Source organism: Ranitomeya variabilis, chromosome 5, assembly GCF_051348905.1.
Source record: "Ranitomeya variabilis isolate aRanVar5 chromosome 5, aRanVar5.hap1, whole genome shotgun sequence".
Taxonomy (NCBI): domain Eukaryota; kingdom Metazoa; phylum Chordata; class Amphibia; order Anura; family Dendrobatidae; genus Ranitomeya; species Ranitomeya variabilis.
The window spans coordinates 193,175,051-193,193,208 of record NC_135236.1 but is presented as its reverse complement, the minus strand read 5'-3'; the positions used below and the strand labels follow the sequence as shown (position 1 = coordinate 193,193,208).

The following is an 18,158-nucleotide window of genomic DNA, read 5'->3' as shown; positions in this document are numbered from 1 at the left end:
TTTTTTTTTTTTTCAAAACATTTTTTTTTTTTACTTTTGCCATGCTTCAATAGCCTTCATGGGAGGCTAGAAGCTGGCATAGCCTGATCGGCTCTGCTACGTAGGAGCGAAGCTCAGATCGCTCCTATGTAGCAGAATTGCAAGCTTGCTATGAGCGCCGACCACAGGGTGGCGCTCACATCAAGCCGGCATCAACAACCATAGAGGTTTCAAGGAGACCTCTGGTTGCTTTGCCAACGCATCGTTGACCCCCGATCACGTGACGGGGGTCAGCGATGCGCTAATTTCCGTCCCGATGGCGGGAAGCGCTAGTTAAATGCCGCTGTCAGCATTTGACAGCGGCATTTAACTAGTTAATAGCGGCGGGTGGATCACGATTCCACCCGCCACTATTGCAGGCACATGTTATGGCTCACACTACAAGGCTTTTTTACATGTGGCAATACTAAATGTCTTTCATGCAAATACGTACGTAAAAACAAAAACATTGACCTCATCAGTCACAAGCAAAGCATACAATATCACAGGCTTGATAAACTGCAATAGCGGAGGTGTGATGTACCTCATTGATTGCGCCTTATAGCATGCAATATGTAGGCAGCACGACCGGAGAATTAAAAAGACGCATATATAGACATCTTTCAGATGCGGCAAACACAACAGCAGAGAACATATCAGCGGTATCCAGACATTTTTTGTTGGTACATGCAGGAGACACAGCATCTTTCAGATTCAAAGCCTTTGAGCGTTCACAACCCAGTCGGGGGTAACTTTAAGAGAAAAATTCTGAATCGTGAGTCCTTTTGGATTTTCATTTTAGCAACAAGACAACCATTTGTATTAAATATAAGACATGATCTCATTTTGCAATATTTGCAGCTTGTTGTAATTAGTTTTTTTTGCTTTGCAAAAATTTCTTTGAATTTTTCTTTTTTTTGGTTTCCATAATCTCGACATGATTTTACATATGTTCAACATTGAATGTATTTACATTTCCATGTTTAGGTGCTTTTTTGTGTGATTATTCTTTGTCCTTTGCACGTATTGTACTTGTTGTTTTTAATCACACAGCTTGTTTGTTAGTATTCCCGCTTATACACTCAGGGCAATCCGTGTATTAACACTTCAACAAGTGATTTCACTTTGAATGATTCGATTGGCCCTTGTGAGCAGCATGTTATTGGGGTTCAGTAGGATCTGTGGGTATATACAGTTCCATTCACTTTGAACCACAACCATGATTAATGCTTCGTTGAGCTGAAATGCATCAGTTGTTCACACCATGGCCAAACAATTGTTTTTTCAATAAATACTGAACTTTTATTAATTACCTGTGAACACGCTGGATTTCTTCTTCTTATGCATTGAGAATCTATGGGGTACTGTCAAGAGGAAGATGAGAGACACCAGACCCAACAATGCAGACGAGATGAAGGCTACTATCAAAGCAACCTGGGCTTCCATAACACCTCAGCAGTGCCACAGGCTGATCGCCTCCATGCCACACCGCATTGATGCAGTAATGATACAGAGGAGCTCCTACCAAGTATTGAGTGCATTTACTGAGCATACATTTCAGTAGGCCAACATTTCAGATTTTAAAATCATTTTTCAAGCTGGTATTATAAAGTATTCTAATTTATTGATATAATGACTTTTGGGTTTTCATTGGCTGTGAGCCATAATCATCAACATTAACAGAAATAAGCACTTGAAATAGATCACTCTGTTTGTAATGACTCTATATAATATATGAGTTTCACTTTTTGTATTGAAGAACTGCAATAAATATACTTTTGATGATATTCTAATTTAGTGAGAAGCACCTGTATGTGACATAAGCAAATCGAATAGGAAGAGATTCGGGATGGTTCGATGAGAGAGTGTGAATATTTAGAATATCTGTATGTGGCCCCTCACAACACTAGAGATCCAGGGCACTGACTGACACAGACAGAAGAGGCCCCCCTGTGCAAGATATATATATATATATATATATATATATAGGCCCTTTACTGACCAATAGCTCATCATAATGCACAGTTCTTCCTGCTATGGAGGTGGTAGTCTGTCTGCCCCTGGTCTAGGGTATATCTATAGCTCTGCACAGTGCCATATGTCTGGAATGTGTCTATATAGTCTCACGCTCCTCTTACAGCCCATCTACACAAGCCAATAATCTGGGAGCAGGGTGGATAAAAATCAATGTTTTTTAAAAAAAATCAAAAAAATCGGATTTTTTTGATTTAAATCGGATTTTTTTGATTTAAATCGGATTTTTTTCAATAAACTGCTTTTTGAGGAAAATATTTTACCATCCAAAGGTTCTTCCATCATGAGATAAAGCTGAGTTGTTTAACTCAGTAGAATAAAGGCTGTATATGTGTAACATTCACAATGCCATGCTCTTCCAGAGGTTTCTGTAGGATTAGTGGGCAGTTTCTCTCCTATATTATCACAGACGCTCGCTTTACTTACGCAGTTCTCAAAACTGAATTTGACTCCGCAGAGGTCCCAGCCTCTTCTTCATGGCAAAAATGTTACAACATGAACAGAGTTGAGAAAAAGACCTTAATCCTATTGTTCTACAAACCTATGAATACAGAATCAACCCCTTCAGTGCCAAGTCCAAGAAGTTAGACAATATGTTTCTGATTGTTTGGAGTGGAATAGATCTGCACAACACAAGAAGAATGTGAATCTAAGTGTTTTGAGGAGGAAGGGCAAGCAGACAAAAAAATGAAAGTGAAACTTTGAGCACAATACTGCAGCATAGCCACAGACAGACAAGTCTGGATCTGTTTGTGTGTACGATCTGAGGTTTATTACATTCTTTCCTTATAATGGCAGCAGGCCGTAAAAGAGACCCAGTTTGGGAATATTTTAATGAAGCTCCTTCGCCTATCGGTAAGGCAGGCATGCGTGCAAAATGCAAACGATGCAACAAAGAGATGCAAGGCCTGGTGGCGTGAATGAGGCAACATCATGAGAAGTGCGGTGATGAAGATGACCAAAGAAACACTTCACTATCAACATCTTCATTTCCCTTCTGGTTGCAGTTTTCATAATGTGATTTCAAACGACAAACAAGTCCTTGGATATCCTTTTGACAGTATTTGCACTTTGCTCTTGCACCTTTCTTTCCAAGATCTGCTGCTGGCATCTCAACAAAATGAACCCAAATAGGGTCTCTCTTACGACCTGCCATGGCTCACACAGATCACTTATGAAGTTTGATTGTTACTACAGCCAAGTACTGCTGACTATCCAACAAGTTTGGGCATGTCAACTGAATGGAAAAAGAAACTAAACCAAAAGTGAAACCAAGCTAGAAGTGTGGAATTAAAGGGGCAGTATGAACAAAATGTGGAGGCTATTAATAGTTTATACAATTAAGACATGCTGCTTTTAAACACCTACCTATTGCCATATAGTAAAACAAAAAAGATTTTCTTACTTTGGGGTCCCCCCCTCACCCTGGCGTTAGATCGTTGCCCCTAGTTTCGTCCGTGTAACTATGGGCGCACATGCGCACTGCTCTCACTTCTCATTTTAATCGTGATTTATATAAAAAAAAACCTTTTGATTTAAATCAGTGATTTAAATCATGATTAAAATCATGATTTAAATCGATCCGATTTAAATAGAAAAAAATCTTTTGATTTAAATCGTGATTTAAATCATGATTTAAATCGGCGTGATTTAAATCAATCCACCCTGTCTGGGAGTGAGCATCCATAGGAAGCATAGTTCCTGACTATTGTCCCTTGTAAAAAGGACAGCTCCCACCTGATGAACAAGCAAAATGCAATGACTTGTATTATTGGCAGCAACATCTCCCTGTATAATCAGGTGATTCCATGAACATAATATTCTATGGGCACAAAACGATTGTCTTAGCATTCATTCTGTGCGCATACGTTGTTGTCAGCCTGTCTACACAGTCTAGTAAACAACTGGCAGTCTGGTTGTATATATCAGGGGTCTCAAACTCAGCCGGGTACATAGTCCGCACATAGAAAAAAATTGAATATGAATAGCATTCTTTGCTGGAGAAGATGACATTTTCAGAGATACCATTTTTTTTTCTATATGACTTTTGATCATCAATCATCATCATCATCATCATCATCATTTTTTTGAGTGTTTTTTATTCTTTTTAATGGTGTTTATCATATGGGTTATGGTACTGGTCTTGTCTTTTTACTTTAATTTTTACATAAAATATCATTTTTAGTGGCCAAATATTATTCAATTTTTTTTAATGTTTTCCTTTTTTAACCCCCCAATCATCCGCATACAGGAATATAGTTTTACAATTAGCCCCATCCTGTAATAATGTCCCCTGTCCTGTAATAATCTCCTCTGATCTGTAATGATATCCTTTGTTCTGTAATGATGTCTCCTGTCCTGTAATAATGTCCCCATCCTTGTCCCAGTCTATTAACGATGTCCTACCATTCTGTTGCTCCTTACATACACATATTTTCACCTGACCTCGCTCCCTCGGCACACAGAGTCCTCTTCCTCCTCCACAGGCGGGACGCTGAAGTGAGTTGCTGGCCTTTAATTTGGCCAGTGGTTGCTCTTGGTAATTTGGTGCAGAGAGCTGCATTCAGTTGAAAAGAAGCGATGATGTCTGCGGACCCCTAGCTCACTGGACACTGCGCAACGGAGCATCAGGGGCCACATGCATCTTGATGGCCATGTGTTTGAGACTCATGGCTATATGGTGCCACCATATAGTATATACCAGAACAACCTCCGAACCCACAAACCAGTATCTCAGTCGCTGCTACACTGGCAGCTTGTCATTGGAACATGAGGGGCGTCAATGCCATACATCTATGCACAAGTGCTCAGTGCTTAAAATCATTTGGTTTTACTTTTCCTTTTCTGCTCCAGTAATGTGCATATTGCAAGAGAAATCTCATTCACAAAGGATTAAATCTAGGACTAGAAACCTGCCAATAAGCGAGTGTGTATGGGGCTTTCCAAATATGATGTTTGCTGGCGTGGCCAACAAAGGATGGGCCTGTTGGGTTGTTAACATGCCTGATCATTGGTTCCCCCAAAAGATCGACTCTTGCAGTGTCATAAACACGTTGGCTAGCGTTTCTGGGGTACACGTGCATGTACAGCTGCCCAAAAGCTATTTTATGTACAGATCATGAGAGAGGAACATATTGTTATTTATTTATTTAGTTGGTAGTTTAGAGAAAAATGCATAATTCTTGTAGATAATTTAGGAAAATGTATCGTAGTGTGTAAATATCAATCTCAATCTAAGATTTTACAATGCAGACAAAAAAAATCGGTCAAATATCAACTTTTTATTGCAGGGAAGACTTAAGACCCTCCCAAAATTCAGGGGAAAATGAAGGCGGGAAGAAGAAAGATGATAATGTGACATTCACCCCTTTCACTGTCATCCTGTTCGTAGTTATATGCTGCGTCATGTTACTTCTGCTTTACTTCTTCTATAAGTGGTTGGGTAAGTATTGTTTAGCTCAGGTTTGTTCTCATGGTTTTTATGTTAGTTTTTTACTTAAATTCATCATTTGCCTTTTTTTTAAAGGGGTTGTCCACTACTAGGACAACCTCTTCTTAAACTAAACGTTCGGCCCCGATAAAATAATAAAGCTACTCCCCTCCCGTGCCGGCTCCTTTCCAGCGATGTCGGCGCTCCCGGTCCTAGGGCTGTGATGCCCGGCGCACAATCAGCGCTGGTGTCGCTGTCTCCGACTTCGGACAAGCTGAACATGAAGTTGCAGTCCTGGCTTTCTGTAAATGCACCACGTTTCATAACACCGCATCACAGCCCCGGAGTGAGCGAGTGCTGACACGGCAGGCGCGGGAGGGGAGTATAGGCTTTATTATTTTTAAAGGGGGCCGAACATTTAGATTTAAGAAGAAGTTGTCCTAGTAGTGGACAACCCCTTTTAAGTCACTTTTTCTTTTTTTGTCTTCTGGTATTCGCTGATGTTTATTTCGCCAAATTCATTGTACATTTGGTTCATACATTAGGCGCAAAGTCAAAAATAGTCTTTTTCCTTTCATTAACTACTTTGCGTCTTTTTAAGCAAAGAGTTGTATCTTTTTCAAATGTTGCAAAACATGCGACTTTTTGAAAAAGGAATGCATAAAACCACATCGTGGGTGGTGGGGGAAACCAGAGTAAAGTTGCGCCAGCTTTTGCAACTTTTTAAAAAGAGGCAATTGATGAATTAGCCGAAATCATCTGGAATCGGCACATAATAAAATAGACTTCAAAAAGAGTGCGAGTAGTATAATGAACTGGGTGCAAACAACAACAAAAAAGGCTCAAAATTGAATCTAGGCCAAAATGTATGTTGACTACACCAATACATCTGCTAAAACAAGAGCATCCATTTGAAAAGGTAGAACATATAAAGGCCTGCTGGTTTTTCCATGTCTAATTTAAAGAGGTGTAGGACAAAAAGGTTCTCCATTTGTGGACACTTTTTGTTACCTTCACACCATTATATGGAAAACTTGGTGGCAAGGCCTTCTGGACTCTCGAGAGCTTGGCTACTTCTTTATATCCCATAGACTATAATGGAAAATACCTGTATGGACAGCTTCCTTTTCATACTTCAGTTTGATGTGAACAAGGGAACACAACCACCATCCCATTCCCCCCCACATTCTCCATTTTTTTTTTTAGATCACGACTATCCCAGTGACCAAACCCTAAAATTACTGTATTAAAAGGAAGCTGTCAGGTTCCCAGATGCTATTAAACTGCAGATATGGAGTTGTTCTTCAGGTGAATAGTTTTCTGAAGCTGTGCAGCTGTCGCACTGAAACATCGGCTTCTGGGAGAAAATTCACTTTATTCTTCCCAGCAGCCTCAGGCTTTGTCATAGAGGTGCCGTCAGCGTGGCTTCAGTCACTGCTCCGTATACAGTGAGTGGCAGCTGTAACCATGCCCCTACACTGACTGACAGCTGGCCCTGCAATGCATTAGTACAGAGCTGGCTGTCAGTCCGTGCCGGGTCGTGGTTACAGCCACTGCTCGCCATGTACTCAGCAGTGACTGAAGCCGTATCTCTATGACTAAATGCTGGAAACTGGAGGAAGTTTTTTCTACCGGTAGCCGGGCTTTCAGTAAGACGGTCGCACAGCTTTACCGCTATTAGCCTGCAGAATGATCCCATATCTACAGGTTAATAGCGTTTGCCAACTGGACAAGTTCCCTTTAAGGATTGGCTGAACAGCTCTCCTACAACTCGCTAGAAATAACAAGTTTACCTTTAAAGTTGAAAACACTCCAGAGATTACTTAGGTTGCTGTGATTTGTCACCCTAACTTAATACCATATGGTCATGGTGACATCTTTTCCATAGTGATGCGATGTCAGGAGAGCATCCGGAAACGCTTTGCTAATTTGTCCATGTGGCTTAGTGCGGCTATTTATTTATTTTACTCACTTATATATATTAATTCCACAGCGCTTTACAGATATTATCACCACTGTCCCCGATGGGGCTCACAATCTACTTTCCCTATCAGGAATATGGGAGGAGACCGGAGTACCCGGAGGAAACCCACGCAAACACCGGGGGAACATACAAACTCCTTGCAGATGTTGTCCTTGGTGGGATTTGAACCCAGCACCCCAGAGCTGCAAGGCTGCTGTGCTAACCACTGCGCCACCGTGCTGCCTTATTCTTTACCTCCTCTCTCCCAGCAGATTAACACATGCTGCGTCCAAAGTCTCTGCAGGTGTTCCGCACGCGACTATGGACCCATAGTGGTAGTGTGATTTCTTGAAATCCCATCCACTATGCTGTAACATCTGGCATAAATATGTAGCGTCAAACCTGCAGCAGTTCCTGATCGTAGGCACATACCCTAGGAGGGCCTATTTTTTGTCTATCGGATTCATTTGCATTATTTTTCTTACAGTCACCAAGAAATATGACACTTAAAAAAACCTCTTCATAATTCCATATTAGGTTTTGCATGGTGCATCTATTAATTCAGCAAGTTTCTCCTTTGTTTCCAGTGTATGTTATCATCTCTGTGTTTTGCTTGGCGTCTGCAATGAGCACGTTCAATTGTCTCTCTGCTCTGATCCAATACATCCCATACGGAAGATGCAGGTCTGTATAATTGTATATTTTTTTATCAAGGCTTCTCTTACATAATATGTGTTAACACATGTTTGATATTTATTTTCCAGAATTTCATGCTTTAGTAAAAGTGCAGAAGTGCGTCTGGTCTTCCTGGCGGTCTTTTGTGCAGCCGTGTCTGTGACTTGGGCAGTATTTCGTAACGAAGACAGGTACTGTGTGTGATACAAACTGATCTGTATTTCTAAATGCACGTGAGCCAGTTTCCACTCTCCTATTAATAGTGAGCACGTGGTGCGGGCTCAGCTGTCAGTGGGGATAAGCGTGTAAATGCTTGTGGGTGTGAAGTGGGCACATACTGGGCATAGTTACAGTGTGCTCCAGAGACCAAGGGAATGTGTCATCAGAAAGTGACCTATTGTTTAAAGGTAATTTTTTTACTTTTTCATACTACAATCTATATTTATAAATGAAATTCAGAAACCTTGCAATTTTTCACACTGGCACTGTGCGTTATACTAGACACCTAGTAGCCACATGGACATAGGCTGCAATAGACTGGCTGTGACTCCTTGTCTTCTACAGCAGGGATTTCTGGCCATAGAGGGGGGAGGAGGCGAGCTGTGGCCATCACCGATTGTGAATAGTGAACTCTGTGTCATAAACTGTTATCTTTCCTTTAATCGTTTCTGTGATAGTAATGAGACAACTGAATTAATGAACTTTATAGAACATGAAGTATGAGTTTAGTATTAGGCCTAGTGGCCAGTATGAAAATGGCGAGATTTAAAAAATTAAAATAATAGTGATACAGTGGTATATGAATAAATACAATGTAAAATGATAATTATTTGATGAAACGTTCCCTTTAAAGGGAACCGATCATGAGAAAAAATGCTATTAACTTTCAGATATAGGGTTAGTCTGTAGGTTAGTAGTGTTACTAAGCAGCCCGATTATATATAATCAGAAAAATATATATTGAATTAGTTATTCAATATTGATAGATTAATGACACATGCATGCTAGGATAGGAATGGCAGACCCCATTAGGGTGTGCACCACACTTGGCTTCTGGACCTTCCAGGTATTTAGCAGTGGTTGAATGCTTTGCTCTGTATAACTCCCCCCACACCACTGATTGGCAGCTTTCTGTGTATACTGTGCATAGGCAGAAAGCTGCTAATCAGTGCTGGAGGTGGGGTTACACAGAGTAGGAGGCATAATATACTAGTGTCCTGCTAATAAAGCACTGATTTTGATTACATATTGAAACATCAACACACAGCCCAGTAAGTGATACATCACTGAAATCAGGCTCTCTTCCCCTACTTTATGCTGCTCTCAGATTACATAGAAGATTGTGCTGACAGATTTCCGTTTAATGATTGCTATGTAGTGAATTTAAGCATTAACAATGTTTAACAAGCATTCCATAGCTTTTGGATCTGAGTTCGCCCAGGTCCACTCTGCTAGTAAGTCTCTATAGGGCTGTCATATAGTATCCACATGATTTTATTAAACGTAAGAATTACCATATGTTTTGGACTATAGGATGCACTTTACTAGAAATACCTATTTTAGACATCAGAAAATAAGAAAAATGTATTTTCTACTAATTAAAACTTCCTAATGTGAATAAATAAGTGGGGGGGGGGGGCAATATTCCAAGGGATTATTATTATTTTTATTATTATTATTATTCATTTTTATAGCGCCATTTATTCCATGGCGCTGTACATGTGAAATACGGGGCAAATATAGACAAATACATTAAACATGAGCAAAAAACAAGGCACACAGGTACGTAAGGAGGGAGGACCCTGCCCGCGAGGGCTCACAGTCTGCAGGGGATGGGTGATGATACACTAGGAGAGGGCAGAGCTGGTTGTGCGGCGGTTCAGTAGGTTCAGATCAATAAAGTGTTCTTAGGAGCTCTATTGGAAGCTATCAGGTGGTAGTAGCCGGTAAGGTAAACAGCCACACACAGCTCTGCTGGACAAGCAGCGAATGCACCCATATCTGCTGTATATGTGTAAACTCTGACACACACCTCCGCTGCTGGGATCCTACATCAGTTTTAATCCTGAGTAGTATATATCTGATCATTGGGGGTTCTTCAGCTCTAGTTTTCCGTGATGTTTTTTCAGGACTTGCAGTATGGCGAGGACTGTGCAGGTCTCATTCAGCTGTAGTGCAGTGCAGGTTCAGGTTTTTCTTCTGCCCTGCAATCATCAGATCGATCAGTGTGGGGCAGGAGGAGTGAGCACTGTGCCACTGCATTGTTCTCTGTGATCAAGAAGGATGCTATATCAGCGCTCCTCTCAATCACAGAGGAAGCTGCATCTCTGCTCCGAAATGCTTATAGTCTGAAAAATCCTGCAACTCAATAGGTTGTTTAGTGTGAAATAATTTAGTAAAATAAATTGTCAAAAACAACTTTTTTCTATATTCTCATGAAAAAAGAAAATTATATAAATGACACGACACAACCCCAAACCGTGCCAAAAAAATAAAAAATTCCACTGCATAAAACACCTTGTACAGCTGAAATATGGAAAGTCAAAAATACAAGCAGTCGGCCAGTGTTTCAGGCCTTACTCTTCACGCCTGGTCTTGGAGGGGTTAATATGCTTTTTACATTTATTGCTGTTAAAATGAAACGCCCTTGTGATTATAATGTCTTTTTTTTTCTTTCTTTTTTTTTCGTTCTTTTAGGTGGATTTGGATACTTCAGGATATTCTGGGGATTGCATTTTGCCTTAACTTTATTAAAACTTTAAGAATGCCAAATTTCAAGGTGAGAAAAAAAAACCTGAATACATTTTCATTTTATTTATTATCATTTATCAAAGTCAGGAGATGGTGACAAAGGATCATTCCTGGCCATTTAAAGAGGTCGGCAAACACTCAACAAGCAGAACTCTCACCTGTCAAGTGCGAGGATTTTTAAGCCTGTCTAGAAATTCATCATTTTTTGCAGCACATCGTCCTGTGTAAAGAGGACAACGTGACATTTTATGCTCACAGAACGATAACATTAACAATCATTCCATGTGCTTAGAGTCGTTGTTGGATGGTCTCTATGAGCCATGAACCGACCACCAATTAGGGGCTTGTACCGACCTGCACCAGACAGAATGTACAATGTTGCTTGAACCTTCTCCTACCAAACGTATAGCGGCAATCGGGAGCTTGTAACCAGCACCTACTCCTGACCTAGAAGCGGTGAGCTACCATGTGGATGGGGAGATGTGGCCAGAGATGTGTCATATTTCCCCAATCATTTAACCCTCTAATAGCAGGTTTATGGCTGTTTGTACCAGCTACCTCCCCCTGAAACTTGTCCCGTCAGATCAGACTGATAGCAGAGAACATTTAAAGGTTATGCTAAGTATTTGTGATCCATTCTGTGCTCAACAGTTAAGCAAACCCCCACTCATGTCCACTAATTGTCTGTGTACCCTGGTACCCCATGCCCCATCCACCCTTGGTCGCTTGTGTCCCCTCCTATCTCTCAACACAGGATGACTATTCAAACCAAGTACAGGCGCTCGCTGCATCGTGGTGTTGCCAACTATTTAAAGCATAATCCTTGTCAATAGTACATGTAAAAGGCATGTAAAACTTTGGGCACCCCTGGTCAAAATTACTGTTATTGTGAACAGTTAAACAAGTTGAAGATGAAATGATCTCTAAAACCCTAAAGTTAAAGATCACATATTTTCTTTTTTTTATTTTTAGGAAAAAAAACCATAGAGAGATTTTTGTTTTGTCAATATTGCCCAGTCTTACATAAAATATCTAATTATACTTACAAAACAAATGGCAAGATAATGTCTAGGCTATTACAATGGCTTACCGTAATATACAGTTGGGGCCAGAAATATTTGGACATTGACACAAGTTGACATATTAGCTGTTTACCAAATCATTTTCTAGATACAGTTATATAATCAATATAGGCTAAAAGTGTAGACTCTCCACTTTAATTTGAGGGTATTCACATGCTAATTAGAGAACGCGTTTAGAAATTATAGCTCTTTAATATGTAGCTGCCTCGTTTTAAAGGAACCAAAAGTAATTGGAAATATAACTTAACATAACTTTTTTTATTTTCCCGTCAATATGGCCATGTGAGGGCTTGTTTTTTGCGGGATGAGTTGTACTTTTGAACAACACCATTGGTTTTACCATGTCGTGTACTAGAAAATGGGGAAAAAATTTCAAGTGCAGTGAAATTGCAAACAAAGTGAAATCCTACATTTGTTTTTTGTTTCGCTTTTTTGCAAGGTTCACTTAATCCTAAAATTGACCTGCCATTATGATTCTCCACGTCATTCCGAGTTCATAGACACCAAACATGTCTAGTTTCTTTTTAATCTAAGTGGTGAAAAAAAAATTCCAAACTTTGTTTAAAAAAAAAAATTGCGCCATTTTCCAATACCCGTAGCGTTTTCACTTTTCGTGATCTCGGGTTGGGAGAGGGCTAATCTTTGCGTGCCGAGTTGATGTTTTTAACAATACAATTTTTTGGCAGATATGTTCTTTTGATCGCCTATTATTGCATTTTAATGCCATGTCTCGGTGACCAAAAAAAACGTAGCTCTGGCATTTTGCCTTTTTTTCACCCTACGCCATTTAGCGATCAGGTTAATCCTTTTTATTTTATTGATTGGGCGATTCTGAACGTGATGATACCAGATATATGTGTGTGTGTTTTTTTTAATTATTTTGTCATGCTTCAATAGTGTCCATGGGAGACTAGAAACTGCCACAGCCCGATCGGCTCTGCTATATGGAGGTGATGATCAGATCGCCTGTATGTAGCAGAATTGCTGACTTGCTATGAGCACCGACCACCGGGTGATGCTCATAATAATCCAGCATTGATAACCATAGAGGTCTCCAGGAGACCTCTGGTTGTCATGCCAATGAACCGGTGACCCGCGATCACCGGTGGATGGGTTTCCAGCCCGATAGCCGGAACCGCGAGTTAAATGCCGTTGCCAGCATTTGACAGCAGCATTTAACGTCTTAATAGCTGCGGGCAGATCGCGATTCCACCCGCGGCTATTCTAGGAGCCTGTCAGCTGTTCAAAACAGCTGACATGTGCCGGGAAAGATGTGGGCTCACCGCCGGAGCCCACATTAAAGGGAGGAAGTCTGACATCAGCGTACTATTACACCCGATGTTGGAAAGGGGTTAAGGCAAAGAAGTGGAATATTCTGCCTTGACCGAGTCAATCACAGATCTTCAACCCTATTGAGCAGCATTTCACATGCTTAAGACCAAACTTAAAACAGAGTAAACCACAAACAAGCAACAACTGTAATCAGCTGCAGTAAAGGCCGGCAAAGTATCATAAAGTAGGAAATCGAGTGTTTGATTACGTCCATGGCTTCCATACTTCGGTCACTGCCTGCAAAGTATTCTCTACAAAGTACTAAAAATGAACATTTTATTTACGGTAGATTTTATTTGTCCAATTACTTTTGAGCCCCAGAAATGAGGAGGCTTGTAGAAAAATGGTTGCAATTCCTAAACATTTAGGCTATGTGCACACGTCCGGAATTGCCGCTGAAATTTCCGCAGCAATTCCACAACTGTGCTGCAGGTAAATGAGGAATTGGCATGCGTTTTCCCGCTAAACACTAGCTTTTTACAAGTGTAATTATCTTGCAGAATGCAAGCGTTTTCCAAGCAATCCGTAGCATCGCTTGGAAAACTGATTGACAGGTTGGTCACACTTGTCAAACCTAGTGTTTGACAAGTGTGACCAACTTTTTACTATTGATGCTGCCTATGCAGCATCAATAGTAAAAAGATAGAACGTTAAAAATAATACAAAATCATGATATTCTCATCTTCCGGCGAGAATTATTATTGGGAACGGAAGCATCGCGAGGAGCGGGAAGCCTGCCAGGGAAGCCGGAAGCTGAGAATATCATGATTTTTTATTTTCATTTTTTTTTTTTTTACAATTATATGGTTCCTAGGGCCTGAAGGAGAGCCTCCTCTCCTTCATCCTGGGTACCAACCGCACATGATCCGCTTACTTCCGGCATGGTGGACATAGCCACATGTGGAAAGTAAGCGGATCAATGCATTCGTATGTGTGCGGAATCCCGGTAATTCCGCACAAAGAATGAACATGCTGCGTTTTTTCTGGAATGCGATTCCGCCGCGGAAAAAACGCAACATGTGCACAAATATTGCGGATTGCATTCTAATAATAGGATGCTTAATGTATGCGGTTTTTTCTCGGTTTTATCGTGTTTTTATACCGAAAAAAAAAACGTGAAAATTCCTGAACGTGTGCACATAGCCTTATTCTACCCCTTTTTATTAAACCTGAAATTCTACACTTCAATTGCATCTCAGTTGTTTCAAATCCTAGTGGCGTGCAGAGCCTAAACCATGAAGATGCAGTCACTATCCAAATATTTCTGGACCTAGCTGTTTATAATGTACTGGTCTCAGAATCAAGAGATAGAAAATATATAAGATTAATACCACATTGGGAAAAGTAACACTGGAAAGAAAAGTTATGTGGTAACCAGTACTGAGCTACAGACCAAACAATAGCAAACATGAACAAATCTCCACCTCAGACCCCAATGTGAGTTTCACCCTGTGGCTTCTTCTGGGGGTATCAACAAAGATACCTGTTATGCTAAGGAGGGGTGTGGATGGGCTCAACATTTTTTTTCCGTAATTGGACTGATAAATATCATCTGCTTTGTTTTTATGGATCCCGATTGTATTTTTTTCTGCCTTCCTACCCTGTATATTGCTTTTATACTTTTCAAGAAACATATTTATTTCAATTGTGCCTCTTTTTCTGACTACAGGCATGTGTCATTCTCCTCGGCCTCTTGCTTCTCTATGATGTATTCTTTGTCTTCATAACTCCATTCATCACAAAGGTATGTAATAAAGCTGCTTTAGAAATGGGTATATTAATGTTGACTTTCATAAATATATATATATATATATATATATATATGATGCAAAAGAGAACAAAAGTCGAGGGCACTCACCAGTCTTCAAAAAAATCCTTCTTTATTCAATATACATCCAGATAAAAACTCATGGCCGGGGAGGACGGAGCCGAAGCTCGTGTGAGCAGGGGAGGACGACAGCCGTTTCTCGCTGTGCCTGCGCTTCTACTAGGTAGAAGCGCAGGCACAGCGCGAAACGGCCGTCGTCCTCCCCTGCTCACATGAGCTTCGGCTCCGTCCTCCCCGGCCATGAGTTTTTATCTGGATGTATATTGAATAAAGAAGGATTTTTTTGAAGACTGGTGAGTGCCCTCGACTTTTGTTCTCTTTTGCATCATACACATAGAAGGCTTTGTTTCCTGGAGGAGCACCCGAGGTCATTGAACGGCACATGTGTGAGTGGCATTTACAGACCCTGTATAGAGTCTCTGATTGAAGATAGTGGCGCTCATTTTTTCTTTGATTATTATATATATATATATATATATATATATATATATATATATATATATATATATATATATATATATATATATATATATATATATATATTACAGTTAATGCTGGATTCACGTTATTCAATTATCCCAACACACAGGGCCGTATTTGCCACTAGGCATTGGAGGACACGTGCCTAGGGGCGCCGGGCTGCAGAGGGCGGCACCAAGACAGGGATGAAATTTTTTTTTTATTTTTAACCTCTCCTCTCCTCTGTTAGACAATCTTGGAATTCTGTTGTCTTTTCGGGGGGTCAGGCTGGGGCGCTCCTCCATATTCACCTCAATGCAGGGAGTTGACTGACCCAGGAAGTAGTGGCGCCGCAACTTCCTGGGTCAGAGAGGTCCCTGAATCCGAGGTGCTGCTGCATCGTCTGTGCATGTGAGGATGATGAGATCATCTCTCACTGCAGACATCACAGCTGAGGAGGAAGACTACATGGGAGGACACAAGCAGGTTAGAGCTCATAGAGCTGAAGATGGGGGGAGGCTGTTAAACAGGGGAGACTGGTGACGGGGCAGGCTGTGGTGTATACTGGTGAACAGGGGAGGATGGTGACAGGGCAGGCTGTGCTGTATACTGGTGAACAGGGGAGGATGGTGACAGGGTAGGCTGTGCTGTATACTGGTGAACAGGGAAGGCTGGTGAAAAAGGGAGGCTGCTGTGCTGTATACTGGTGAACAAGGGAGGATGGTGACGGGGCAGGCTGTGCTGTATACTGGTGAACAGGGAAGGCTGGTGAAAAAGGGAGGCTGCTGTGCTGTATACTGGTGAACGGGAGGCTGTTCTGTATACTGGTGAACAGGGGAGGCTGTACTGTATACTGGTGAACAGGGGAGGCTGGTAAAAAGGGAGGCTGTGCTGAAAACTGGTGAACAGGGGAGGCTGCGCTGTATACTGGTGAACAGGGCAGGCTGGTGAACAGGGGAGGCTGTGCTGTATACTGGTGAACAGGGGAGGCTGGTGACGGGAAGCTGTGCTCTATACTGGTGAACAGGGGAGACTAGTGACAGGAGGCTGTGCTGTATACTGGTGAACAGGGGAGGCTGTTGCTGCTATACACTGGTGAACAGGGGAGTCTTGTGCTATGCAGGCTGGGGATTTGGGGGAGGCGGACTCTTTAGAATGGGGATTAGGGGGCATATTCCTATTGGATAGTTTTTATTGGCGCTATAAAGTTAAATCTGTTTATGTAATATGCAAATGAGGGTGTTTCGCAGCACTCTCATATTTGTATACTAAAGCTTGTCTTTATTGTCAGTGCTCCGTTAGTAAAAGTGAGTGCTGTCTAAAATCAGCTTGCAAGTCTGCACTTACTCACTGATACTGGTTTCACACTTATGTTTTTTTTCAAGCCAGGCAAAGTCAGCTTTTTCAGCCAAATCCTGATCCTTTCAGGATACAGTTTTTTGTCCACTCATTTTAATGGTGTCAAGAAGCAACCCGAAGTAACTGGATTCTACCTGACACCATTAAAGTGAATGGGCAAAAAACTGGATCCTGAAAGGATCATGATTTGGCTGAAAAACCTGATTTTGCCTGATTTGAAAAAAAAGCCGCAAGTGTGAAACCAGCGACACTGGATGAGTGCAGCAGCGCGCTCCAAGTGTCAGTGTGGGTGCACACAATGTGGCTGCAGGCTCGCTCTGATGCCTGTCTGCTCTTGACTTCCCTTTGAACACCTTCAGTAAAGAGGAGGGTGAATGAGCAGACAGCATGTCTCTATATCACTAGGCCTCTCCCCACGGAAGCAATGGTTAGGTCACCTATTTTAATCTCTTGATGACTTTGAAAAGCTGAAGGTGTTAAAAAAAACGTTCAAAAGACTGAACCTGTGCGCAGCAAGTGCAGACGTTCATTCTTTTAGTGTTTAATTTTAAAAGCGTTTTACAAAGTAGATCTGCCTTAAATAGTAAAATAAAGTGTGACGTCAGTAAGAGACGTGACCACGAAAAGTGCCTAGGGCAGCATGAAGGCCAAAGACAGCCCTGCCAACACATAAGTATCTTACCTTTTGTGCAAAGTACTGAGTCAGTCAGCCACATTTCTTCTCCTTATGTCACTTCATGATTCATAGACAGTGTGGCACGTTACACATCCTCTTAGCGATGTCCTTTCTTGAGGGTCTGCTCTTCATGTTACGTGCTACCAGGTAATACTCCTTTATATTTGTGCAGAACCTCTCTAATTGTCTGTGAGATCTTCCGAGCCCTAAGATTTCTGTATGCTTCAGTTATGTTGATGGATTTCACGTAGAAATCACTGTGACATTCATAAGTTTGTAAATAAGGGAACCATTGCTAGAAGGAACAAGAACAGATCCTGAGCATGTCTTCAAGGGTCCAAAACAGAAAACAACTGTGTACTAGATAAACTCCTGGAAATATGTTAGTAGCAAATGTTACTCTCTATGGGAATTGTACATGTGGAGTCTAAATATAAGGGTAAGTGCACACAACGTCTTGTGACGCTGGTCTACCTTAATTGTTTTTTAAACAAATGTCACTTAATGGAAACTCCAGAGGTGTTTTTTCTGAGGAAGAGTTTGACGTCTTT

At 41.2% G+C, this 18,158-nt stretch overlaps 1 protein-coding gene across 2 annotated transcripts in view; it reads left to right on the top strand.

Moving 5' to 3' along the window:
* SPPL2A (signal peptide peptidase like 2A) overlaps nt 1-18,158 on the top strand; it is a 70,350-nt gene that overhangs the window by 35,131 nt on the left and 17,061 nt on the right. For both annotated transcript variants that reach the window (XM_077263680.1, XM_077263679.1), the window contains exons 6-10: nt 5,343-5,494; nt 8,033-8,129; nt 8,210-8,311; nt 10,818-10,899; nt 14,955-15,029. In XM_077263680.1, coding sequence (XP_077119795.1) covers nt 5,343-5,494; nt 8,033-8,129; nt 8,210-8,311; nt 10,818-10,899; nt 14,955-15,029 — 508 coding nt within the window. The remainder of the gene's footprint in view (nt 1-5,342; nt 5,495-8,032; nt 8,130-8,209; nt 8,312-10,817; nt 10,900-14,954; nt 15,030-18,158) is intronic.